The sequence below is a fragment of the Chaetura pelagica genome, unplaced genomic scaffold, assembly GCF_000747805.2.
Source record: "Chaetura pelagica isolate M959 unplaced genomic scaffold, ChaPel_1.0 scaffold82, whole genome shotgun sequence".
In the NCBI taxonomy this organism is placed as follows: domain Eukaryota; kingdom Metazoa; phylum Chordata; class Aves; order Apodiformes; family Apodidae; genus Chaetura; species Chaetura pelagica.
The window spans coordinates 586,541-611,853 of NW_009952990.1; the positions used below are offsets into that span (position 1 = coordinate 586,541).

The window sequence follows — 25,313 nt, forward strand, 5'->3', positions numbered from 1 at the left end:
CAACTAATTCTATTTGTGATAAATAGGTCAAACAAATCAAATATGGAACTGAATTAATTCTTGCTTGTAAAATTATTTGAATGGTGTCACTGAAAGGATATGTATCATAAGGAGAACATAAAAACAATGTCCATTTTTTAGGTATTAAATCTAGAAACATGTACCAGACAGCAGCTCTTTGTAGCATCCATGAAACTATTATTCAGTTCCAACAAAGTTAAGCTCCTCCAAATCATACAGATATATGAGAATAAAACCACTGCTTTTGTATTTTTGAAGGGTTTTTCCATATGGGTAGCATATTTTCATACAGCTTATTAATAAAATAAAAATAATAAACTCCCTAATAGATACTAGAAAATAAATGGGAAAATGAAATTGATACTGAAAAGAGCTTTAAAATAAAATGTCTCCTAAACCCACCTGCAAAACTGAGTTACAAATTAAAAGTTAAGAAAAACCTGTCAGTCATTTTAGCAGTTTATTTGGGCCAACCTGAGGCAGCTGCAAACCCATATTTAACAGTCGTACATTTTCTTTTAAATCAGCTTCCAAATGCATCTCAGAGAATGGACTATGACAATGGTTCAAAGCTTTATTCCCCTCTGCAGTTACAAGTCATCACAATGCTGACTCTAATCAGGTTACTCTGCATCTGTCTGTCACAAATAACCTAGTAACAACTAAATGGATTGCCATAAATCTTTCAATTAGAATGTATAACTTTATTAGCACAATATTTTTTAACTGATTGCATTACTTTGAAGAGCAGCTTTCATTTATTTTGTCATTTGGGGGTCAAATGTGTATAATGTCTGGAAGCTGCACACACAATAAGAAGCTTTACTTAACTTTACAGTGGTCCTCAGAATTTCTCTTCTTCAGAGACATACACCAATTTTTTACAGGAATACGTTGCTTGCTGTGCTGAGGTTGAACGATGGTATGTCACCAAGCTTTCTCATGACATATAAGTGTCATACTGCCACTTTTGTGGCCCTGATAAGGCTTCATAAAGGAGAAATTTCCCAAGTTTTCAAAGCATTTTATGTCTTGTTGTGTTTTGTTTTAGAGCTGCTGAAATCCATACTAAGGATCAAATCTCTACACAGGGGATGAGTATCAAGTGACATTCAGTGATTTTAATAAATGTGGTTTTATACATCTGTATCTTGATTAATCAGGTAAGGAAAAAAACTCAAGTGGCATTAGTTTCCTAAGGAAAAAATATATTTGATTAATTATTATATAAGTATAGTGTCTTTTCTTTGCTGAACTATATAAATGCCAAACTGCACACATTATGGTTAAGAAGAGGAAATAACCTGAGCAGAAGATTGAGTTTAATATATTTCAGCACTAAAAATAAAATAAACTGGTTTACAAACACAAATATGTTCATGGTATGATTTTTTGCAAATGTTAGACATAGTGGATAAAATGTGAAATTGGGAAAAAAAGAAGTTAAATTCCATGTCTATTAAAATTCCATATGGTCTAAACAAAGTACTCCAGCTCATACTTAACAAACTATGGAAAAAACCTCAAAAAAACAAAACCCAAAAACCAACCAACCAAACAAAATACAAAACAAACAAAAACCCAAACCAAAACAAACAAAAACCCAAACCAAAACAAACAAAAAACAAACAACCACAAAAACCCACAAAAAAGCAGCTATGGAATAATCAATTTATTTTTTTTCCTTACAAACACAAAAAATACTGCTCAAAAAGAGAAATAAACCTATGCTAAGTAAAATATTCTAGAAAGCAACTGGTTTATTATTATTTGTATTATTTATTTGTATAATTGTGCTATGGTATGATCTTATCAAGTAGTGATCATCTACTTACTAACTACAGGACTTCTAGTCTTACTGAAACTACTGCAAAGCCCCTGCCAAATGAATGAAAATGGATCGACCTGTCTTCTGGCTCAGACTGCTAGTCTTAGTGACAGAATTAGTAAACTGTTCAAATTTCACTGTTCTCCTTCAGTCTTTTTGCTTGACACATTAAATGATCATAGCATCAAGCCACACTCCTTCCATTCCCTGGACAAGCCAGAAGGCATGTGCAAGTCAAAGAAGAATGAAGAATGTTCCTATTGGTTTGAAAGACCCAAGTTCTACATTTGCCACAGCCCATCTAGCCAGTACCGCTTAAGTCACAAGCTAGTCACATCTTTACTCTACACCTGCAAAATATTTCTAGTGCTACTTCTTTTACTGAAGATAAGCACTAAAAAATGTAAAGAGGAAAATAAAGCCTCCCCACTTAATTTAAGACTTCAGCAGTTGGAAGTACGAGCAAAATATCAAACAAGCAAGGTATAAAAAGTAACTAAGCACCATGTATTCTGGGCACTGACTCAGACCATGGTCCATTGGAAAATGTTCTATGTGAGCATGCAATTATATATCACTATAATAATTAGATTTATGTCTATATAAAACACGCACCCCACAGACATAACTGATTACTTAACTTTACATTGTACACAGACAAGTATGCCTCTGCATACCCAAATTAAGAAAATAACAGATTTACATTGTTACATAAAAAATTAAGCTGTCCTGCCCCCTGCTAAACATGTCCGTGCTCAATATTTCTATGGGCAACTTAGATCTGGCATGACAGGATCCATGACTGCCTCTCAAACATTCCTGCTAAGCAAAAGTCAGAAACAGCCAGAAATAGAAAATCAAAAGCATAAATCACCCTCCTTCCTGTTTCCACACACTTCTACATTTTCTTTAATTGAACCTTCACACAAAAGTAAATTTGTTAAAGCTAGTCCCAGATTCCTAGGCTAGTTAATTTCAAAGATGCTATGGAAACAAGTGTCAGTTGATAGAAACCACTATCATTAGTTTTCAAACATATACACAATAGGGAGCCAAAATAAATTCTGGTTTATCTCCACACATCTGTCTCTTACTGAAATGAAATTTAGGAAAGTCTTTCAAAATGCAAGTAGCTTAAAATAAACTATTAGTACCCTACTCTTTAATAAAAATGTGTAGCAGGAAAATAATTATGATCTACACTAAAATCACATTAAAGCTCTAAAGAAAACAGGAAAAAATATAATCTATACTCATATACTCTCTAAAAACTACAATTTTTCCTGTTCCACAGGGACACATAAAGAGAGTGGTTAAATTTCTACAAAACTAGCATAGTAGAAAGATAGGACAGTTTATTAATTAAAACTGCTCATAGCTTAAGTTTAGGAGATAGGACTTGACTCTCTGCTGCCAATTCCTCTTCAGATTTAATTATACCAAAAAAAAAAAATAATAATCCAACAAAACTCCCACATAATTTCTAAATAAACAATTTCCTGTGGCTCTTGGCTGGTAAACACCACAAAAGTGTCCACATTTGTCTATGCTGCATATGTAGAATGCAAGTAATGCATGTTTATAGCAGCCAGAGGAGCAATAAGGTGCAGAAGAGTTATGAAAAAAGAAATACAGGTCACCGTATTCAATTTTGTGTCATTATTTCAGTTGTGCTGCGAGGATGAGAGATGACAAGAATTATTTTTTTAATATACTTTAATGTTTGTGATAGTAGCAAAACACCATATACCATAGAAACCCTTGGTTAGACTATAAAATTTTCAAAAATCACACCCCTGGTATAAATTTCAGTAGGCTTCTTGGTTTTTTTTGTAGCTCTGAATCTAACAGTCTAAGCACTGTATTCATTTTTAGGAAGATTTCTTATTTTTCTTTTCAGTATTTAGGTGAGAAAATATATTAATAGACCTAGATATTAAAGCAATAAGCATCATCTACCCCAGTAAGTGTTAAAGATAGTTCTCTTTTGCAAGAACAGTTTTCATTTAGGCCCACCTAGGAACTTGGTCAATACAAACTCAATATATACAAAACTCTATAAAGATTGAAAAAATATGCCTCAATACAGGTTAGCATGTTCAGTTTTAAGAAAATCAAACAAAACTTATGTACCTAATTTTGTCCTAAATAAATTTCTCTTTTATTTAAATCTACAAGTTTTTATCAGTTATGACTATATGTTTTAAAAAGCTTATTTTTAACCCGAGACCATACAGCTGTAAAAGCAAGAAGTATTTAGTGTACCTAAAACCTTATTAGATTGATCTGTATTGTACTTAACCACTGAAATGGAAAACTAAGAATATTAATATGGCAGCTTTGACATCACAACAATTGATGCAAATTCTAGGGTCTAACTTGATAATTCCTGCATGCTTCTCTCAGTGAAAGAACAGAACTATTGTCATATTATAAGCGTATGTGTAGTTTAACCTTACCCTATTTTTATAACGGGGAACTGTGACAAAGAACTGGAATACATTTTCTAAAATAATACAGCTTATGTGTCAATAAAAAGAAACAAGAGAAGTCACAAGAATTAATGAGGATGATTATAAGTCAGAGGTCTCAAAACTATATTATCAACTCTAAAGCAAGTCAAATGTCAAACTGGGGTTAAAAGTCATCTGAAGTACTGTATATATTCTTCCACACTTTGGGATAATCCCCTCTAAATTAATGCCTTCATATCATTTTTCCCCTCTCAATTTATTCAAAACACTTATCAAAAGAAAAAATCAAGTAGGCAGTCAAAAGTTACATAGACAAGTAAGAAAATAAGGAGCCATATCTACATCAAGTCTCTCTGGACAAAAAGAACAACTTGTGTACAAAGCTGCACTAGCAGTTAAATATTGATCATATCCAATGGTAAACAGTTCCCTTATATCAACAGGAGCAGAATGTCTCAAATCTACCTACCTTACTAGCATTATTTTAGCATTTCACATCCACAAAATACTTAGCATCACAAACACCTTTGAAAGAAGAAGGATTTTTTAAGAATTTGTAAAATAGAAGTGGCAATACCCAGAAGTCTGTAGCAGAAGAAAGAACTGAAACCATAGCATTTTCTCCTCCATTCTAATCAAAACCTGGAAGGAATATTAGCTATAAGGAGGAAATACAAATCTATACTAGCAAATAATTTATACAATAGACATTACAAAACAAATAAAAAGAAGAAAATTTGTTTCTGCAGTCTGTTTCTACAAAGATTTAACTCAGCTTTATTTTCATAGCGACAGCATTTTGAACCCATGAAAGAACTTAAGAGTTTTACCAAGACCCATTAACTGGTTAACTGATGCAAGCACTGACTGTAAGGTTTGGATCTGACTTTTATTTTAGTATGAGTAATAAAACTATAGTTTAATCCTCTGGAACAAAATATCAATCATTTTACCTCCTCTTAAACCATACTTCCCCTTTGGCTGCACATGACATTAAAGGTATCAAATGTCATAGTGGTAAACTACTTGGAATTAAAAGATGTCTCTGTGGAACTGCTATATTAAATGGATCCTAAAGTTGTTTATGATTTAAAAGAAGGATTGAAATTAGGTACTTGAAAGACCTAAAAATGTGGAAAGACAAAGAAATAGGCTCTCAAGCTTCCCAGAAACAAAGCTCACTAGATTAAGATCTGTAAGAATTATGGGTTATGACTCCTTTAACTTTAAACATTATTATTATAAACCCACTACAGAAATAGAACAAACATTTTTTCTTCTATAAAGGCATTTTTTAATTTCCAGTTTCATGCCAACACAGAAGCTTTATTACACTTTATATGATGAAAGTAACATTTCCCTAAAAACTTCCCCAAAACTCCCTCTTTTATTATGTACAGTGGGTTATAGATTAAAAGTCGTATTTGCTTAAAGCTACATACAATGAAACCTCATTCTGACTGCGTTGTTTGGACATCTTTGCAAGATGAAGAATAACGGCAATAAATAAATTTGAAATTTCTGCACTAATGTTTTAATTCATTTCACTACTACATACTTCATTAGCTCAATTGTATCTTTGAGTTCATCCCAAAAGAATATTAGATGAATTTGTTTTACAAGTCACTCACAACATAGGAAATGTAGGAATTCCATGGGGGAAAAAAGAAAATAAACACAGCAAAAGAAACAAACAAACAAAAAAATACCCCACAAACAAAACCAACCACAAAAAAGCCCACAACAAAAACCAAAACAAAAAAACCCACACCAAAAAAAAGCAACCCAAACATACTTGTTCTTTGCTAAAATTCACCATTTTACTGAATATACAGTCATTCAGAACTGACATTTGTTTTACTAGATTCTGAAACAATCATGTCCATTATTCTCTTTATAATTCTTTTATAGTAGATGATGTATATCTGATATTTGAGCTAAGAAGCTGGTGCTGTTTTTATTGTTTATAAATAATGTTTTAATGTCCTTTAATAAAGTTCTTCACCAGCTTTAAATCACACATCTGCTGGAAGCACTGGGCTTTGCATGTGACTTTCTGATACCAAGATTAGTCTTTCAAGGTACATACACCTTTGTGAAAAGAAAGGCCTTAGGATAGCACCAACAACTCGACAATCTATAAATAAGTGGACTTAGGGTGTGATACAAACGTTTCATCTGTTTTAATGATATTTCTCTGCAAGTCACCTCTGGCATGTCCAATATACTATTTTCAAGTATTTTCTCAAATAAAATACTGCATTTGAGATGGCAAAAGTAGGATACCATACTGATACTACATCCTTTTGTGTAGCTGTTAAGCTGTTAAATACCTACTCTGTCACTGGGTTCCACTTCAGCAGCAGTGGCTTTAAATAGAGTTGATGTCTAGTTTCACTATTGAAGATGACTGCACTCATAACACGTTCTGAAAAACTATACCTCTTATCCTCTTCTTAACAAGACTGCAAGATATGCCTTAAGGAAGAGATAACTCTTCAAATCCTATAAAGTGTCATTTAAGTAGTTCTAAATGTTCAAGATGTATATATCGTCAGGGAAAGCTACTAAAATCAAAGTTACAGGTTAATAACATCCTTAAATTATGGTAAATAAATGCAACTATATTGCAAGTGTCTCTCCAATGAACTATGACACATAATTAACAAGATGAATATAGCAGATATTCTATGACTGCAGTCTTCCACTGCTGCGTCATACCTTAAGTTATTTCAGTAACGGGATGGAACCTTCCTTTCATTAAAAGCCTCTAATTTTGTTCATACATTGAGTGTTTACTGAAAATAAGGATATACCATCAAGAGAAAATAACACCTTTAGTCGTTTTTTTTCTCTAAAATGATAAAAAAATAATTATAAGATGTTCCAATAAAGCCAGAAAATAGAAAAATCATACCATAGGGCCTTAACTAAAGGTATTTTTGTTAACAAACCTTCACCCTTTCTTCTTTATTGCAGTCATTTACCATTCTTTCACTCACCTTCTTCCTCCTCTCATTATTTGTACACAACAGGTAGCACACCTAGTAGAAAAATCAAATCCCTTTTTGAAGTGCATAACTCAAACTAGAAACACAAGAATTATTCACAGGCTAAAGTCCAGGAGTTTGTTGGACTAGCCATTCCCATTGGAGCAATTTTTTTCTGTGGAAGAAAATAATTAACTGGTAAAAGAACTGCTGGGTATCTGCCTATTGAATAAATATGCAATCTCAAACTAGCTTTTTGTTTAAAACTCTGTTGGTGTTAAAGGATTTGTAGAAATATGGTGGGAAGATGCTATGGGGATGGATAATAGTGCAAGTAAGTGTGGAAAAATAAGTAGAAAAAATAGCAATTAATATTTGAAGATCATAATACAGAAGGCATGAGTCCTCCCTGAATCTCTAAGAAGTCAGAGATATTTGAGGAGTCTTCCGTTCAGTGATCAAGCAGAAAAAACAGCAGATTAATACTCCTACAAGAGGAAGAATGGAAATCTCTTTAGTTTAACAAGGTATGAATAAAATTACAAGAACAACAACAGAAACTACTGAGGAGATAGTTCTCAAAACATTAGGGGAAATTTTTGAGGAATAGTTTCCCCAGCATGATAGCCACTGTCACTTTGCTAACCTTGACAACGCTCAGGTACATAAAATTGTCCTTCCTCTTCATTTACTAGATCTCTTGGCCATCCTTCTCTTTTGTCACAAATATCAGTATAAGGAGTGTCTGATTTTTGTAACATAGAAGTACAGTGTGTTATCTCTAACTGGGCTTATAGATAGTAATTTCAGGACTGGATTCTAGAAAAAGATCTAATCTTAGATGGGCTGTCAGTCAGAAAGAATAATAATATTTACTCTGTAACAGGAATGAAACTGTGAGGTCTCTAAAAAGATATCTGTTTTAATATGAATTTACTAGTTTTAGACCTCAAAAATAATTGTGTATTTTCTGCTTCATAAGTGTCTAGTTATTTATTCTAAGGCCAAAGCTCCTCCAGTTTCAAAAATGACATTTATTTCTTTAAGCACTCCAGAAAAAGACATTTTTGTCTTTTGGTGAATTACAGCTTTGTAACTTACTAAGCTTGTTACTGATCCTAGCACACTCCTTTGTACTTTGTACTAATGAGTGTTATTATTACCAAAAAAGATTATTTCCTTCTAATTTCTGTGACACCTCTCCTATCAGTCCTGAACACAGCATTTCCAATACCTAGGTCCATGATCATTCAGGTAGCTGAGCATGATAATGCTCAGGTAAATGTGTTACGAATTCTCAGATGATGAACTAAGGCTGGATGTCAGAGGTGATGAAACTGATAATCCACCAATAATATTCTATCCACCACAACTCTGACCCATTGAACTAAATACATTCTCTTTAATCACCAACTAGTCAACTGATTAGAAAGTGCCATAGGGCTAAAAAGAGCATCTTGACAAAAAGAAGACAGGAACTACCTAAACCACTGTCACAACCAGAAAAGCATATCTTATCTCAGCATCTGTATCCTCAGATACAGATTCAACCTGAAATCACACTGTAGCAAAGGAGATTCTTTTTTATGACAAAGAACAAAACTCTTCTTAAAGCTTTACCTTTAGAGAATAATCTTGGTGATACAGCTCAGACAGTTTTTTCTCATTAACAGATTAGGTTAAAACCACAAAAAAAAATAACCCAAAACCTCCAATCACTTCTGTTGAATCAAAGCCCAAGTAACACAGAATACAAGCAAAGGGTGCTGCTTTCAAAGCAGGTCTTTCATCATTGTTCTAATTATGTATTCTGCCTCTGGTCTGAATGCTGCTGGCTCCATGACTAAGAATGGCAGGCCAATCTTGAATCCTTCACAGAAGTCTTAAGCACACTTTTCCTAGCAAGAAAAAAAACTGATCACAGAGTAAGTGGTACTTTCCCCAGTTGTTCCTATGGCAAAATACCATGCCTCCTCCCAACACTGGGTTATTAATATCTCGTTTTCCTGATGTCCTGTGTTGGCAGGCATGACAGAAAGCTTTGAACTTGTTTATTCACACTTGTTTAATCCTGTCTCCATACAGCACATCACAGCCTGTGGGGCCAGGAAGATGGATGAGTGAAACCAAGGCCAGGAGGGGGTCAGGGTCATGGTGTCGCTGGATCTCATTAACTCCATCACTCACTGTAGCAGGCACTTCAGAGGTCACCTCAGCTGAGGAGTTTGGGATAGGTGATGGAAAAATTGCTGGCACAAGTGCACACATATTCCCTGCGTCTGATGCTACGTGGGGAAACAGATTAGTTACATTGATCCTCAAATTCCTAGGGTTGCTTTTAGTCTACTTGATTAGAGAAAAAAAAGGTTTTTTACAAATATCTGATAGGTATCACAGCAGAAGCATGAAGGCTGAAGAGAGGACCACTAAAATTCAGAAACAATTATCAGTTAAGTATTTCTTCTGTAACTATTTGCATATGTACTGCACTACAGGAAAGGGAGAAAAAAGCACACTGTCAAAAATTGGCTCTGGTACACAGTGAAAGGGGATTAAAATACACACATTTAATACTGTAGTGCTACTGTGCACACTGTGTGCCTGATAAAGAAACTTCTTTGAAACACAGTGACAGATGACATTAAAATCCCTACACAGTCCATTACTTAGGAATTTTAACGTGCATTAATGATAGAACCTAGTTTTTAAAAGATGTATGTTCAAAGTGTATGTGTATTTCATATATATAAAAATTATAATATATATACAATATATATGATAGTAAACAGCTGTATGCTGTACAGGTCCTGAACAATATTGGCAATAATTAATTATAATTTGAGAGTTCATATTCTCATAACTTTAGCAAATAATTACATTATTAATAAATAAATTGCATACTATATCCCGTTTTTCTCCTGTTCTGTATGTTACTGTTAGGAGTTTGATGACACTGATACAAAGCTGTTCCTTTCTCACAGCTCTTAACTTCTACTTTTTACATCCATTCCTTGTAATGAACTGTGTCCTGGTTTTAGGGAACCAGGATAAAAATCTAAGGCCATATTAACTCCCCACCACTCCCCACCCCCGAGCTGCTTCCAGCCTGCGGCTGTGTCAGTGACAGTGGTGAGAAAGCTGTGTATGTGGGGAGGAGATGGTGGGTCAGGTGACCCACATGGACCCATCACAGTGCTCCTGCCCATGGGGCTCAGGATAAAAAGGCTCCTCAGAGAGCCATCCTCAGGCCTCACTGGTTGGGGTGCTTTGGATTTGGTTGTCATCTCTCCTTCTGCTGCTGCTGGTGTTCTTTAATCCTGTTTTCTTATTGGAGAAGAACATGTTCACTGAGACAGGTCACCTTCCCATGACTCTCTGAGTAGGGCTGGCACAGCCACTCCAAGGTGTTTTTGTGGACTGTAACTGGGATGCTGGACTCAGACACCCCCTCATCTGCTGCTGAGTTCAGTCTGTGACTTTTCTTGTTGGGACATAATTACCATCTGAGGACCATGGGTTTCATATTCGCCTATTTGTATATATTTGCGTATAATTCACTGTTTCCTTAAAGCTATTCTAGTTCTTTTTCCAACCTTAAAATCTCCCTTATTCTCCTTTTGTCCTCCCCTGGGAAGGCAGTTGACAGGTAATAGAGAGCATCTGTCCCCTAGTTATTGGCAAAAATAGTCCTACAGCAGTGGTGTATAAGAACTGTGAAAGGGGTTTCATACCACAGAAACCAAGTTGTCATTTGTTCAGGATAGAATGGCGTGGGTTGGAACGGAGCTTAAAGATGCAGATGTATAATGAGAAAAGTGATGTGTAAACCTAGAACTGCACATATGCAGTGTATTTATGATAACCAGTCAAAATATTTTGATGACTAGCAAAATTAGCAAGTGAATTATATAAAGAATAGTCAAAGACTACCTTTTATTCTAGCAAGTGAAAACAAGTCCTTACAATGTGACCAAGTTATTAGATAAGAAAACAGACCAAAAAATTCCAGGGCTCTGTCCCAAACTCCTCATTTCCAGTTTCACAGCAATTGTAAAAGCATGAGCTTCAGTGGGGGTACCTGTTAGACTAATGACACTGGCAGGGAAAGAAGAAATTCTACAATAATTTGCTGATCAAACTGTCCCACCATCCCCCTCACCCCCCATTATTTTTTGTTGGGGTTTTCAGTTTTCTTTTTTTAGGGGGCCAGGGTGGGGAAGAAGGTCGGTGGGTTGGTTTTTTTTATGGTTGGCTGGTTTGTTTGTTTTGTTGTGGTTTTTTTCTGTTTTTGTAAGATGTTGATTCTTACAGACAAAGGAAACCTTGTTTGGAATTCTGCAATTTCTTTCCTTATGTCCTGTTTTCTGAAAAGTTCGTTTCTATTCACAGAATCGTCATGGTTAGAAAGGACCTCTGAGATCATTGAGTCCAACCATCCACACACAAAAAAAACCAAACACAAACAACCACACATACCCCATCAAAAAAACCCTCACAACCTCAGCCAATAGAGCATGCACTGAAGCACCCATCTCATTGGCCTCTTCTCCCTAGTGACTAGTAATAGGATAAGAGGAAATGGGGTCAAGTTGTGCCAGGGGAGGTTCAGATTGGATATTAGGAAAAACGTTTTCACAGAAAGAGTGGTGAGGTATTGGAACAGGCTGCCCAGGGAGGTGGTTGGAGGCCTGGAGGTCTTCAAAAAACAGGTAGATGTGGTGTTTTGGGAGATGGTTTAGTGGTTAGGGGTTGTAGGGCAGATGGTTGGACTTGATGATCTTGAAGGTCTTTTCCAACCTTGATACAATGATTCTGTGATGTACCTCCAACGTCCTTTGAGGCAATGAGGTCTCCCCTCAGCCTCCTCTTCTCCAAACTAAACATCCCCAGTTCCCTCAGCTGCTCCTCATATGACGTGGTCTCTAGACCCTTCACCAGCTTGGTAGCTCTTCTCTGGACATGCTCCAGGACCTCAATTTCCACCTTATATTGAGAGGCCCAGAACTCAAGATCTGGCCTCACCAGTACTAAGTACAGGGACATGATCACTTCCCTATTAAGTGCTCCCAGGGGATGGGGTGTTTCCACATCTTTCAATAAGATGGATAGAATCAAAGTTTACATCATAACTACAAGATCTATTTAAAAGTCCAAAATTTACAGGAACTAATACATTCAGAATCAGATGTTGCTCAAATGGGAACACAATCTGAACAAAAGCAGGAAGTGACCTGTTTTTATAGTAGGTAGAAGGAAGCAAATAGTATGGGGAATATCCCTTCTATTCTTAAGATATCATACTACCAAAAGATTTGGCTTTTGTTCATGGTTCTGCAATCAACGTGAGATATGACCTTGAACATACGGCTCTGAATCTCAAAGAAAATATGACTGATGTTCGGTATTGACAGCACTGACTTTTAGGCATGCACCTATAGGAATGCCTAATTTACAGTTTGAATCAGGTAATTAAGTTGCTTCTACTGTAGAATACAAATTGTATATATGTTAATTGAATGAATAGGGGCTCTAATGTATGTGTCTTTATCGCGAAGAGTGGCTTATATTATGTTTTCCAGCTGTGTCCAAACCACAGGCTATTTATCTCCCTCTCCAACAATCCAAAGTGATCATAATTTAATCAATTCAAGAATTACAGAAATACGTGATTTCTAGTTACTTACTCTAATTTGACATATAAATACATAAATGGGAGAAGACAAAGTTAGAAACAATGAAGATAGAACCCAAAACCCAAATACTTAAAAAAAATAATTTCAAGCTTATTTATTTTGTCATTGACTCTTTAGTAACCAAGATGCTTTGCTAGAAGCTGACACACCTTGAAAAGGTTCATTTAACTTTCCAGTTTGCTTCAGTAACACCTATTTTATGCCCCAACTGTGCTCTCACATGAGCTTTGTTATCAACCTAATCTAAAAATATTCTAAATATTGTATACCTCAAGAGAAAAGAAGTGCAGAGAAAGAAAGGAAACTCTTAACTCTATGTACACATCTCTTTCATAAAGACCATCTTGCACTAAAGATAACAAATATTCCATGCCAGATGCTTTCAAATACTATATGTTTTCCACTACCTGTGCTTTTTTCTGATTCTAAGAAAAACAGTCATACTTCCCCAGAATCCATGAGAAAAATGAGTCACTTAAGGCGTTTAAGCTCATTTGTTCTCCTAAATGGTGTCTGTGTTTGTTGTTATCCAAGACAGACCATTGGTCTGGGCAGACAGACTGGTGTGACCAGTAGGGTCACTGCCTCCAATGTAAAAGGAAAAATCTCCTGAAAACTGAGATCACAGTCCCAGTTTTCAAAACTAAGGAACAATAACAAAGTATAATTCTCAAAACCACTGTGTGACAACTTTGGAACTAAAATGTCTCTCCATACTAACAGCTGATGATCTGCGTATTCCATAAGGCTGTATGTGTATGTAAAACCTGTGAAGAATTTGCATCTATCACAGAAATAATCATAAAGCTGTCCTGAGAAAACTAAGGGTTTTTTATTTCATTTATCATCACTAATTTCCTTCTTCCGCATAAAATACAAACTAAGGCATTTTATGTAACTGCTTCAAGTGTGCTCTTCTGGACAAAACACAGGAATTCTTACATTCTAACCATACTCAGAGTTCCACTTAATATCTATCTCTGCTAAATACAAAGTGATCATCCTATTATCTGTCATCTTTAGAGATTTGCATTACTGTCAGTCATCTAGTGCATTGCATATAACATATATTAATTCCAAAAGTTGAAGTCAGAGGGCTGTAATGAATTTTATTCTTTTTCCACACCTACGTTCTTCTAAATTTTACTTGTGTGTGTGCAAGAATTCAGCAGATGGAGCATTCTTTGTATATATAATGATCTAAAAAAAATTCAAAAATATTCACCAATGTAAATTCTTTTTCAATATTACTACTTATCCACTTAAATTGGGAATATTATTCCTCAGATTCCCATGTATGGATTGGTATAAGGTTGTAAGATAAGCAGAATGGGAATCAGTGAAACAGGATTCTGTTCATAGGCTGAAACTTCTTTCTTTCTTTACTTCCTATTTATTTCGTTAAATGAATTTGCATAAGGAGTGGGCAAGAGGCAGCATTAAATCCAATTAGTAGAAGCAAAGTCCTCCAGCAAGATGCACGTGGAGTAAGAAAATGCCAATTTTGAATGCCAAAGCCACTTTCTACTTCAGCATACAGGATTAGGCAACAAGCCCATCAGAACTCAATGGGAGGATCAAATTAAACAGGAAGAACTGGATGACATTGAAGACTAGTGTCGGAGACACTATAGAACAATAGAACAATATAAAAGATATAGAACAATAGAAAGTGCCAGGTCATATGCTTTCAAACTGATCACAGGAAAGTTTACTGTCAAGTAGAAGCTCACCTATTAAAAATTACATGGAAAGAGAAATATGTGCATCAGATTACTATAGAATTACTATGAGCTGCCAAATGCTTTAAAAAGCTCAACATGATCACAGAACTCATAGATAAGGGAACAGTGAAGATAGTTGTTAACACTAGTTCATAATGCATAGCATGCAAGTCTTGAAATATCATATGCAATCTACCACCCATGTCTCATGAAATGGATGCAGAATAGAACAGGTGAAGAATGACTACCAGGATCAAGCAAATATTTTCCAAGAACAGATATGAGCCTTTCTTTTCAACTTAGCAAGAGCAGAGATGAGAAGTGATACTGCTGTGGTCTACAAATACAAAGGAGAGAAAACAACTAAAGTAAAGGAAAATAAGATCACAAGAACAAACATAAACATAGCATGTTTATGTTTACATAGGAAACATTAGAACTATTTCTCTCATCATTGGAAGATTTAAGTTCCAAGATAGGTGTCCAACAGAAACAGGGAATGGAGCAAGCTCAGGGAAGAAGGGGAAAGTGGTCACACTGCTTTTCAAAGTGCAGTGTGAAATGTTTCTGAACGGAATTACAAAATACAGCTGTGTAGAATACAGGGAACTCAGTGATTCAAGGCTCCCAGTTCTATACATCTCAACATCCCTTTGTGCAGTAGCAGACAGATCTGTAAGATAGCAGAAAGTGACTGTGTCACCTCCCTCCTCTAACATGGTGAAGCCGTTTCCGAAGTATCAATATACATCCACATCACTGCCACTTGAAAAATTAAAACAAGAGACAAGTCATACTTAAGTTCCAAATATTAGAAACTTATTCCAAGTGTCACATGTGGGAGAATCTGAAATGGAAGTATCACCAATGTCATGATTAAGTTCTAGTCCTCTAAGAATAGGAACAAGGGGGATACAAAGACAGAAAAAGGAAGAAAGATAAGGTATGGTGTCCTCAAACAAACATAATGATTACCAGAAAAAACTATATACATACATACATATATATACATATATGTATGTATAAAACATTTACCAATTGCACCTTTATAATTACTGTTAATTAAAGTAGTAATTAATTTTGTTACAATTGATATTATGCAGCATTTTCAAAGGAATAGTCTGAAGTACCACTTCAGTGATGACCAGTGATAGGACAAGGGGCAATGGGTGCAAACTGGAGCATAGGAGGTTCCATGCGAATATCAGGAAGAACTTATTTACTGGGAGAGTGACAGAGCACTGGAATAGGCTGCCCAGAGAGGCTGTGGAGTCTCCTTCTCTGGAGACATTCAAAACCCACCCGAACGCATTCCTGTGTGATGTGCTTTAGGTGACCGTGCTCTGGCAGGGGGGTTGGACTAGAAGATCTTTTTAGGTCCCTTCCAACCCCTAGGATTCTGTGTGTGCGTGATTCAAATGAGTACTTATTTTTAAGCCTAAATGACATTGCAGAATGGTACCACATGTCTGAAGCATATCCCAACAATAGCTAATATTCCAATTAACATTCAAATAGTGCTTATAGGCTTCCAAGCAAAGGAAACAGAGTTGTAAATATACAGTCTTATCTTGTTCTGCTTTATTTCCCAGATGAACTAAAAATCAGAGAAATATCAACCAAAAAAATCAATATATGATGATGTTCACAGTAACAGAGCAGCCAATAGCTGATCTCTTCCAAGGTTTCTGTAAAGTCATCAATAGTTTCTTAGCTTTCAACATTTTATCAGGTAAAGCATTCAGTTATATGAACAGCAGGATTTGATTTAAAATAAAATCAAAGGCAAGGGAAAAAAGGAAACCGATAAAAATCAAATGAGAAAATGTGCAAAAAATTATTAGAAGCAGAATCAGATCAAGGACACTGCAAATAGCTTTGAAAAGTGTAACACTGAAAGTTATCTTTTAGATGGGGAGAAAAGTGTAGATCCTGGGGAGAATAATTCTAGGAATAAATTAGGGATCCTACAGAAAGCTTATCTGTTTCTGGATGTTAGAAAATATTTCTACTAGAGGAACACTGGGGATTATACTAAACTGTATGACTTGAGGCCTGTATCTCATGGTGTTCCCCAGGGGTCAGTGCTGGGTCCAGTCTTGTTCAACATCCTAATTAACGACAAGGTTGAATGTACCATAAGCAAGCTTGTTGATGATACAAGTAGGAGGAGTAGCTGATACACCAAAAGGCTGTGTTCAGCAAGACCTGGACAGGCTTGAGAGTTGGGCTGGAAGGAACCTAATGAAGTTCAACATAGGTAAGTGTAAGGTCCTGCATCTAGGGAGGAATAACCCTAGGCATCAGTACAGGTTAGGGGTTAACCGGTGGGAGAGCAGCTCTGGGGAAAAGGACCTGGGAGTCCTAGTAGGCATGTTAACCATGAACCAGCAACGTGTCCTTATGGCCAAGTAGGCCAGTGGCATTCTGGGGTGCATTAAAAAGAGTGTGGCCAGCAGGTCGAGGGAGGTCATCCTTCCCCTCTACTCTGCCCTAGTGATGGCTGATCAGGAGTACTGAATCCAGTTCTGGGCCCTCCAGTACAAGAAAGACAATAAACTACTGGAAAGAATTCAATGGAGGGCTGAGAAGATGATCAGGGCACTGGAGCATCTCTCTTAGGAGTAAAGGCTTAGAGACCTGGCTCTGTTTAGCCTGGAGAAGACAAGACTGACAGGGGATCTCACCAATGCTTATAAATATCTAAAGGGCAGTAGTCAAGAGGATGGACCAGACTCTTTTCAGTGGTGCCCAGCAACAGGATGAGGGGTAACGGGCACAAACTGGAACACTGAAAGTTCCATCTGAACAGGAGGAAAAACTTATTTACTGTGACGGTAACAAAGCACCGCAACAGGCCACCCACAGATGTTGTGGAGTCTCCTTCTCTGAAGATATTAAAAACCCACCTAGACATGATCATATGCCACCTGCTCTAGGTGAACCTGCTTTAGTAGGGGGGTTAGACTAGATGATTGACAGATGTCCCTTTCAACCCCTACCATTCTGTGATTCTTTGACTACACAATGCAAGAGAACACATTGCAAAGATGTACTAAACAGTTTTGAAGGAATTAATTCACATAGTGGAAGTAACTTCCAACTGTTAAGGAAACTTTTCACTAGTCTGGAGTACTGTTCTTGGTACACATAACCAGCTGAGTTTAAGTGCTTACGGCAATCATTCTTCTGGTACCCAATCCTGCTTTTTTTGTGCAAACTTGCATATCTCTCTTTAGAGCTCATTGTGCTGTGAACTCCTACCAAAAAAAAAAAATTAAAAATAATCTATTGCAAATGATCACAGTATGAAAAGAGCAAGAAAAATAAAATGGAGAACAAGAACAAGGCCTGGAGAAATCTACAGGCACTGTATGGCTTGATAGTATGACAGAATGTTAAGTATCTTTGGATTACCAACAGTGTGATAGCTCTTAAATGTAAGGAGTCATTAGCATTTTTAGCCTGCATGTCCAAGTGGAGCTTAAAGGATAAGAAATGAAGATGTAACAATGCAGTTACCTGTCTAAATCCTAGCAGATTATGATGATGGGAAGTATTATTTTTGCCCATATTTAAGGCCTCAGTGCTGAAGCACAATGTTAAACAGTTTGTGAGAAATGTGTTAATGACAGGAGGTACAGAACAGTTTATCCTGATGAAGAGCACCTCTGTCATAAAAATTCTAGCTCACTCTGGATGCTGGTACAAAAATCACACCCTCTCAAATCTTGTATGAGATTAATTCAGAAGCAGTAGAAACACATGCTCAGCTAAAAGGTAAAATAATAAATAATCATAACCACTTCTCTGGTTCAAAAGGAAACTTTGTGATGAGACATCAACCAGGTCTTACTTTATCTGATATGGCTTCACTCATTGGTATTTATGAATTTATTTAATTTCTAATAATGACTGTAAGAAATAAACTACATCCTATTCAGAATTGTTGTACTATGTAATGTTTTCTAACAATGGAATTCCCAATGGTTTCATCCTAATCAACAGAAATTGCTCATTGCAAACTTCAGAAGTACAGAGAGGGTTTGAAATATTTCTTCCATCTTACAAAATCTGCCTTTTTCCTTGATTATCTAATATGTTATAATTTTATTTATTTTCTTATAAAAGTGGATTTTTATTTTCACTAATTGTGCTGCAATAATTGCTATGGTTTGTTATATTTCTTAGAAAAATGTAGAGTAAGAAAAAGCATGATGCTTTTCAATGTCTTGATATGGCTCATCTGCAGGACCAGTCTCCAGTATTTCAATTTCTACAATAATTACTTCTGTCTTGAGAGCAAAAGACTGCCAGCTCAGACACAAAGCTTTTCATACTCTGTTGAGAAGGATGAGAGGGGTGTAAGCAAAGGAACAGGATGTACTCTCCACATGTTAAAGTAGCCGCAAAGCAAATCACTACTAACAGATTAATAACAATTTTTTATATCTAAGTCATATGTTGAACAGAAACTACATGAAATATATCATCCACCCATTTTACAGACACTTAAATTATGCTCTTCTTTTTTTAAATCCTATTTTTCAGGTAGCATTTATCCTGAGTATCTGAAAATTAAATTATTAACTCCATTATCATTAATATATTACATTAGCATTATGATACAGAGATTACTGCATGGCATCTATTTTATACATCTCAGCCTTTAATCACTGAATATTAAAATATATATGTTTTCTTTGTAAAATTACCGTCTCCCATGTTTAAGAGCTGGCTTTCGCTTTCTTTGGAATGCACCTGTGACTCTTCACACTAAACTTAGTGTAGTTGTATAACCTCTCTTGTTGCAGATAAAAACATAATTCAGTTTTGGACCTAACATAAACAGGATCATTATGTTTGGAGAGTGCTCCAAAGCCCGCTATTCAAGCAATCTGTGACATATAAATAATGCAAGACCTTTTCTTTTTCCAAGCGACTTCAGTTAAAGCACAGACTCAAAGATGGGAGCCCAAATTTATACTGCCTTTACAAGATTCAATCTACTTATGGTTCTCCACTTGAATGATGACTTAGAGTCTTCCAATGTTTTCTGTTAGCACCAACCCACACAGTCCTACCTTTTGCCAGCTCATGCAGAAAAGAATATAATTTGTGAATATTCCTAAACTTTATTCCTATACTAAAATAGCAGCAAATCCCAGCTAATCGGAGAAGCTTCATGTTTTCTGCAAAGAAAAGTAAGGTAGAAAATTGGTCTTTTTTCCCTTTCCTTGACCTCTGACCTTTGAACCACAACCTCCTTGCCACTAAAGCATTCAACACCTCATTTAATCTCTCCTCGCTGCATTGGCACAGCACTGGAAAAGGAAAAGGGAAAAAAATAATCTGGGGACTTCATCAATTTTTCATGAATTTTCATTTAGGCCAAAGCCCCCTCTTACAGTGGTCGATAGATCAAACTGCTGTCACATATTTAACACCTGGGGCTACAGCTGCTATCTCTGGGGGCTGCCACTAACTCAGGCTAGATCAGAGGCAGCCTGAGTCAGTGCAAGGACCTTCATGCTCTTTCTCTTGCTTACATGCGGCGCCCCAGCACTTGCCACTGAAATCCTAGCTACAGTCTCTATTTCAAATGTGTCTCCTGATATTCCCACTGGAAAACTCCATCACATAGGTCCAATCCTGTCAATTCATACACTGAAAAAAACTGTGCTTTCATTTTAAAACTTCTGGCTTTCAAATGTGGAAGTAGTTTCATAAAAGATCAAACTATTTCAAGCCTACTTCCCTTTCTGAAATTGTCCCAAGAAAATCTGAGCATCAACATATTTCTAATAATGCCAACCTTTGTTCAATTTCAATTAAAAAAAAAGGGGCAAAGTATTTGCATTGAAGATGGGCCACACTATGCTGTGAATCACTGCATATCCCAACTGAATTTCACTTGAATTTCATCTCTGTCTTTACACATAAATATGGATACATTAGAAGATTTTCAAATTCACTGCTTTTGTGACAGATGCCTATGGAAGGGGAAATAAAAAAAGGAAATAGAAGAGAAGGAACCACAGTTAACACTGTTTGTCATCTGAATGCATGAGCAAAACCACACTTAACAGATACATAAAACCAATAAATATTTCTTTATCAATCAGAAACTGCAAGTGCAAATTATTGATGACTGACAGTTTAACAAGCAAAGTAAAACAATTACTGATTCTTTCACTAAAACAGCAGACTTGAGCACTTTAAACCTGTGAAAAGCAACAGTTTGTCTCTGATGGAACAATTTGAGGCCACCTACAATCACATAATAATCTAAAACCCTGTTGTCACCAAAGGACAAGCGTCCTTTTTCTGGTGATGAAAACAGCTTGGTTTACTGTGGAAAGAGAGGTTTTCAACACCATTACAGATAGCACAAGCAAGATCTGATCGCATGCGGCTGTCCTGGCTCCTGCGGACAGGGCTGCAGTATCCAGGCAACTCAACAGTTTTCAGCAGCAGTTCAGAACAGGTTACTGAGGGCTCTCTGCTGACAATAGGCTGTCAGCAACAACTCATTTCCCCAGGGGGCAAATGGACTGCTACAGATGCGCCCATCCTCTTCAGTCTAGATATGCTGACATTAGAAAAACAGTTAAAAACCTTAAAATAACTGGTATCTGAAAGACACTTGAAAACTTCATTTAGAACCAAAAATCACATTAAAAAGGGGCATCAAAACTAAGGGAAACCAAGTAGCTTTGCTGTCATCCTCCAGAGGATGCCTTTAGTACATATGTTGACCACTGACATGTGCTTTTAAAACCAGTGAACATAAACCCAGCAGAATCTCTAAAATTAAGTAAACAAGCAGAGTACATATTATATATATTCTTTCTCTTTGCTTAAGAACTTCCTGTAGTCACAGACACTGTATGGCTCAAAGAAAGACAAAGCACTATTGAAGTGGAACCAGGAGTGGCTGCTTTAGACTGCTAAAGTATTTCATTGGGGAATTCAGTCAGTTAAATGTCAAAGCTATGAAAACAATAAAATAATCTGGTGTCTGTTGCATGTTGCAACTGCAAAAATTTTGGCTATGGTTTCAGATCTCAGATTTCCAATTCTATGATTCTGCTCTAAGATACCTTTGACAATGAAACACAGTTTCATTATTTTTCAAGTCTTCTACTATCTCACATATAGTTCATGCATGACCTGCCACCAGTTAACGAAATACAGTTACTCCAGAGGCTGGGGACATTGTGAAAGGAGTCTCTCAGCAGTCACTAAAGTAGGGACCAGTGAAAACTGACAAAATATAGGACACCTTTAAATTTCAAAATTATCAGTCACTTTAATTTGATGAATCCAGGTATTTCTTGAACAATCTTCTGAATTTTGACAGGACATGTCTGTACCTCAACAGGATTGCAATAAAGATTTTGAAGTGTTTATGCCTCTCATTAGATTTCTCAACAGTTTAAACACCACTGTACAAAGACAGAAATAATCCAGTAAATTTGTCTAGTGTCATACTCACCCAGATTTCAGCCTTCTTTAAATAAGTCTTCTTCTTGATTCCTAAATATCTACCAAAACTGAAAAACATTCTGTGATGCCTTCATTGGCAGGTATACATCTAGTCATTCCTTGAATGTGTGCCAAAACTGTTTTAATTTTTGTTTGAAACAGTTCAAAATCTAGGTTATGACAAATGAAAGGTAGTGAACAAGTCTGTTCTACTTGACGTATACCATGATCTAAATATTTAACAAATGGCATGTTGTGCAATTTCTGAGAAGACTGAAGCCTCAAGATGACATAAACTTAGCTATAAAAATCTGCAGACTGCATCAGGAATAAAGACTTCTCTTCTGTCCTTTTTTTACCCTACTCCGTCTTTAAACCAACATACCTTCTCTAATGTGTACTTAAATCCATTGTTTATCAACTAAACAATACAAGTTTGTGCTAAAGTCTTACTTCAGTCAAACACACTTTAGTGAAACTATTGCTATATGAAGAACTGTGGGGGAAAAACTGAAGTCCAGCAAGAAATGAACATTCATAAACCTACTAAAATACAGCTTTACACACTACTACCCTTGTTGATCTTCTGTGTAACTAATCAGCAACAAATAATATACAACACACCGTATTTTAGGTATGATGATCTTGTTTGCTTTCTGAATATAATGAGTCTCTCTGCTAACTTTACTGGAAGCAGATCATGCATGCCAGGTGTTCTCTGAAAGATCCATGATCTTCTCTTCCATAACTTCTCTGTTAAGGCAGAGAAAATCGATAAAGATTGCTCTGAATGATATGAGAAATGGCCAACAATTTCACTTGCCATTCACATAATGAATGAGGCCTGTATGAAGTTTATGACAGAGGAGTATGTATTCAGGTTTCCAGAAGTACAGAACATGAGCCAAGATGTGTGCTTCTGCTAAGGTAACAGATGACTAGATAAAGAGAAACAGACAGCGCACCTTGTATTAAATGATAGGTATTTTTCCACATTAGTTTCAGTATAACCAACTTTATTTATAATTTAAAAATTAGATTATTCTTTAGAGTAAGATCAGCCTTTGTCCATGTTTGTGCCAATCATTACTATATAGTGGCTAAAACCTTGCTTGATTTCACATATTCTATATGGTCACTGCTACTGTATAAACACATGTAGAAAAGCCTTGACTAAGAGCTATAGTTAACAACAAAATACCATGCTTATCTACTATTGTTACCACCCAGACTGCAGACTGTGCAAGTGCTGATGACAGCATAAAAGTAACTATAAAGCTTTACACAGCGCTAATCAATGAAATTACTCACATGCCACTTCCAGAGATGCATTGCGACTCACAGCTTCTCCAAGATAGTTCCTTGCTACGCAAACATAACTTCCTTCATCAGGTTTACTCCTGCGTCCATGCACAATACGTAAGAAAAATAAAGATCCGCTGGGCAGCAGCATGCGGTGGGAGCGTGGATCATCCTTGTCTGTTTCCACTCGCTCTCCATCCTTGTACCACTCAATAGTAGGAGTTGGTCGTCCTTCAGCTTTACAGTTCAGAGTCGTCGGCTCCCCTTTAGAGACTATCACATCTGAAGGGTGCTCAACAATCCGTGGTGGGAAGTCCTCCTGACGGAGACGAGATCCTAGAGAAGAAGAAAAAGAGGGAGGAAAGAACAATTAATTTTAACTTTAGGCTTCACATAGAGTTATCTCAAGTTACTCTTTTAATGCTACAGTTTCAAAGAAAAGAAACTATGTAAACCCATACACATCTGATATTGTTTTGTCTGATATCAACGACTTTCAAAGCTAAAAGACTTGAGTTGGACTACAGATATACACTTTTAAGGCATACCACATGCAGAGTGGGCTTAAAGGATGCATGACAATCCCTGTTCCAATAATCTTACCATTTACATTTCCGCTTAGATCCCTGTGTGCTTCCAGATTTCAGTCACATCTACCATATCCCATGCTTTCATCTGCCATACACAATAGACGAACATCCAAAAGCAGTGTCTTACCATCCATTGGTTAACAGTTCTTTATAGTTTTGTATTCATGCTTTGTATCCCTTTTCCACAAACAGTCCAGATACGGAAACATAAGATAAATTAAATAAAATAATCCCAAGACAACCAGACAAAGCCCCACAACTGAAACCTGAAAAGTATTCTGTCCTTCATAGATTTATAGTACAACAGTTGGCAACTTTAACTATTCAAAGTGTCTGAAGTCACTCATGAGCTCTATCTTTATTTGGAAATCTCAAATGTCAACTGTACTTTACAAATTTTCAGTGGATCACATGCGTACTCATACACATAAAAATACCATATAGGCAGACATAGAATCACAGAAATTAAAGCATCGTTCTGGTTGGAAGAGATCTTTAAGGTCATCAAGTCACACACCTGAAAGTGTATTGCAGACATTAGTGTCTGAGAAATCATTACAGGTCCATTTCCCTTTTTCTTATCTCTGCATTCATCCTTTTATTCACTTTTCTTTTTGGTGTCCATAATCTTTTACCTGCAAATGTACTTTCTAATGCATTCTAAATTTCTTCCAACACTGCATGACAACCCTTGTTTATGTGGTTACTGAGAGCTGAACAGCTCCAGGATTTCTACACAGTGTATCTAAGTAGGGATCTGAAAACCTGGGTTATCCCTGATTGCATTCCAGGAGCTCAGTCTGAGTATGCCATACCTTGGAAAGAATGCGGTTATATGTTTTCCACTTATACTTTTTCAGTACTAAGGTTTAAGTTAAAAAAAAAATATATATATATTCCTCTATTACTGGAAAGGAATATAACCAAAGCACCTTCTTCTTTCAATCACCAGAAAACCTTTTTTCATTTCAGAATATTGATGATGAATATGCCGTACTTAAGCTTTCACAACCATCAGAACTATTAGGTATTGATAATACTGAAGTTTATAAAACACTTAATTTTGTGCTCTCGACAATAGCAACTTTGTGCCTTGCCCTGTACTCTTCTGTGCAGCTGCTTCAATATACTGTTCTCCTGCCCTTCTGTATTTCCTTTACACTCAGTTGCCTCCTACTGCCTGGGGCAGGGAAGCAGTAGAGC

General features: G+C 36.3%; 1 protein-coding gene across 1 annotated transcript in view; it reads right to left on the reverse strand.

Annotated features, from left to right (window-relative positions):
- Positions 1-24,244, reverse strand: part of ROBO2 (roundabout, axon guidance receptor, homolog 2 (Drosophila)) — a 406,098-nt gene extending 381,854 nt beyond the window's left edge. The window contains exons 1-2 of the mRNA XM_009996507.1: positions 24,238-24,244; positions 23,530-23,856 (exon numbers count right to left, since the gene is read on the reverse strand). Of these exons, the coding sequence (XP_009994809.1) occupies positions 23,530-23,856; positions 24,238-24,244 (334 nt within the window). The remainder of the gene's footprint in view (positions 1-23,529; positions 23,857-24,237) is intronic.
- Between the last annotated feature and the right edge of the window lie 1,069 nt (positions 24,245-25,313).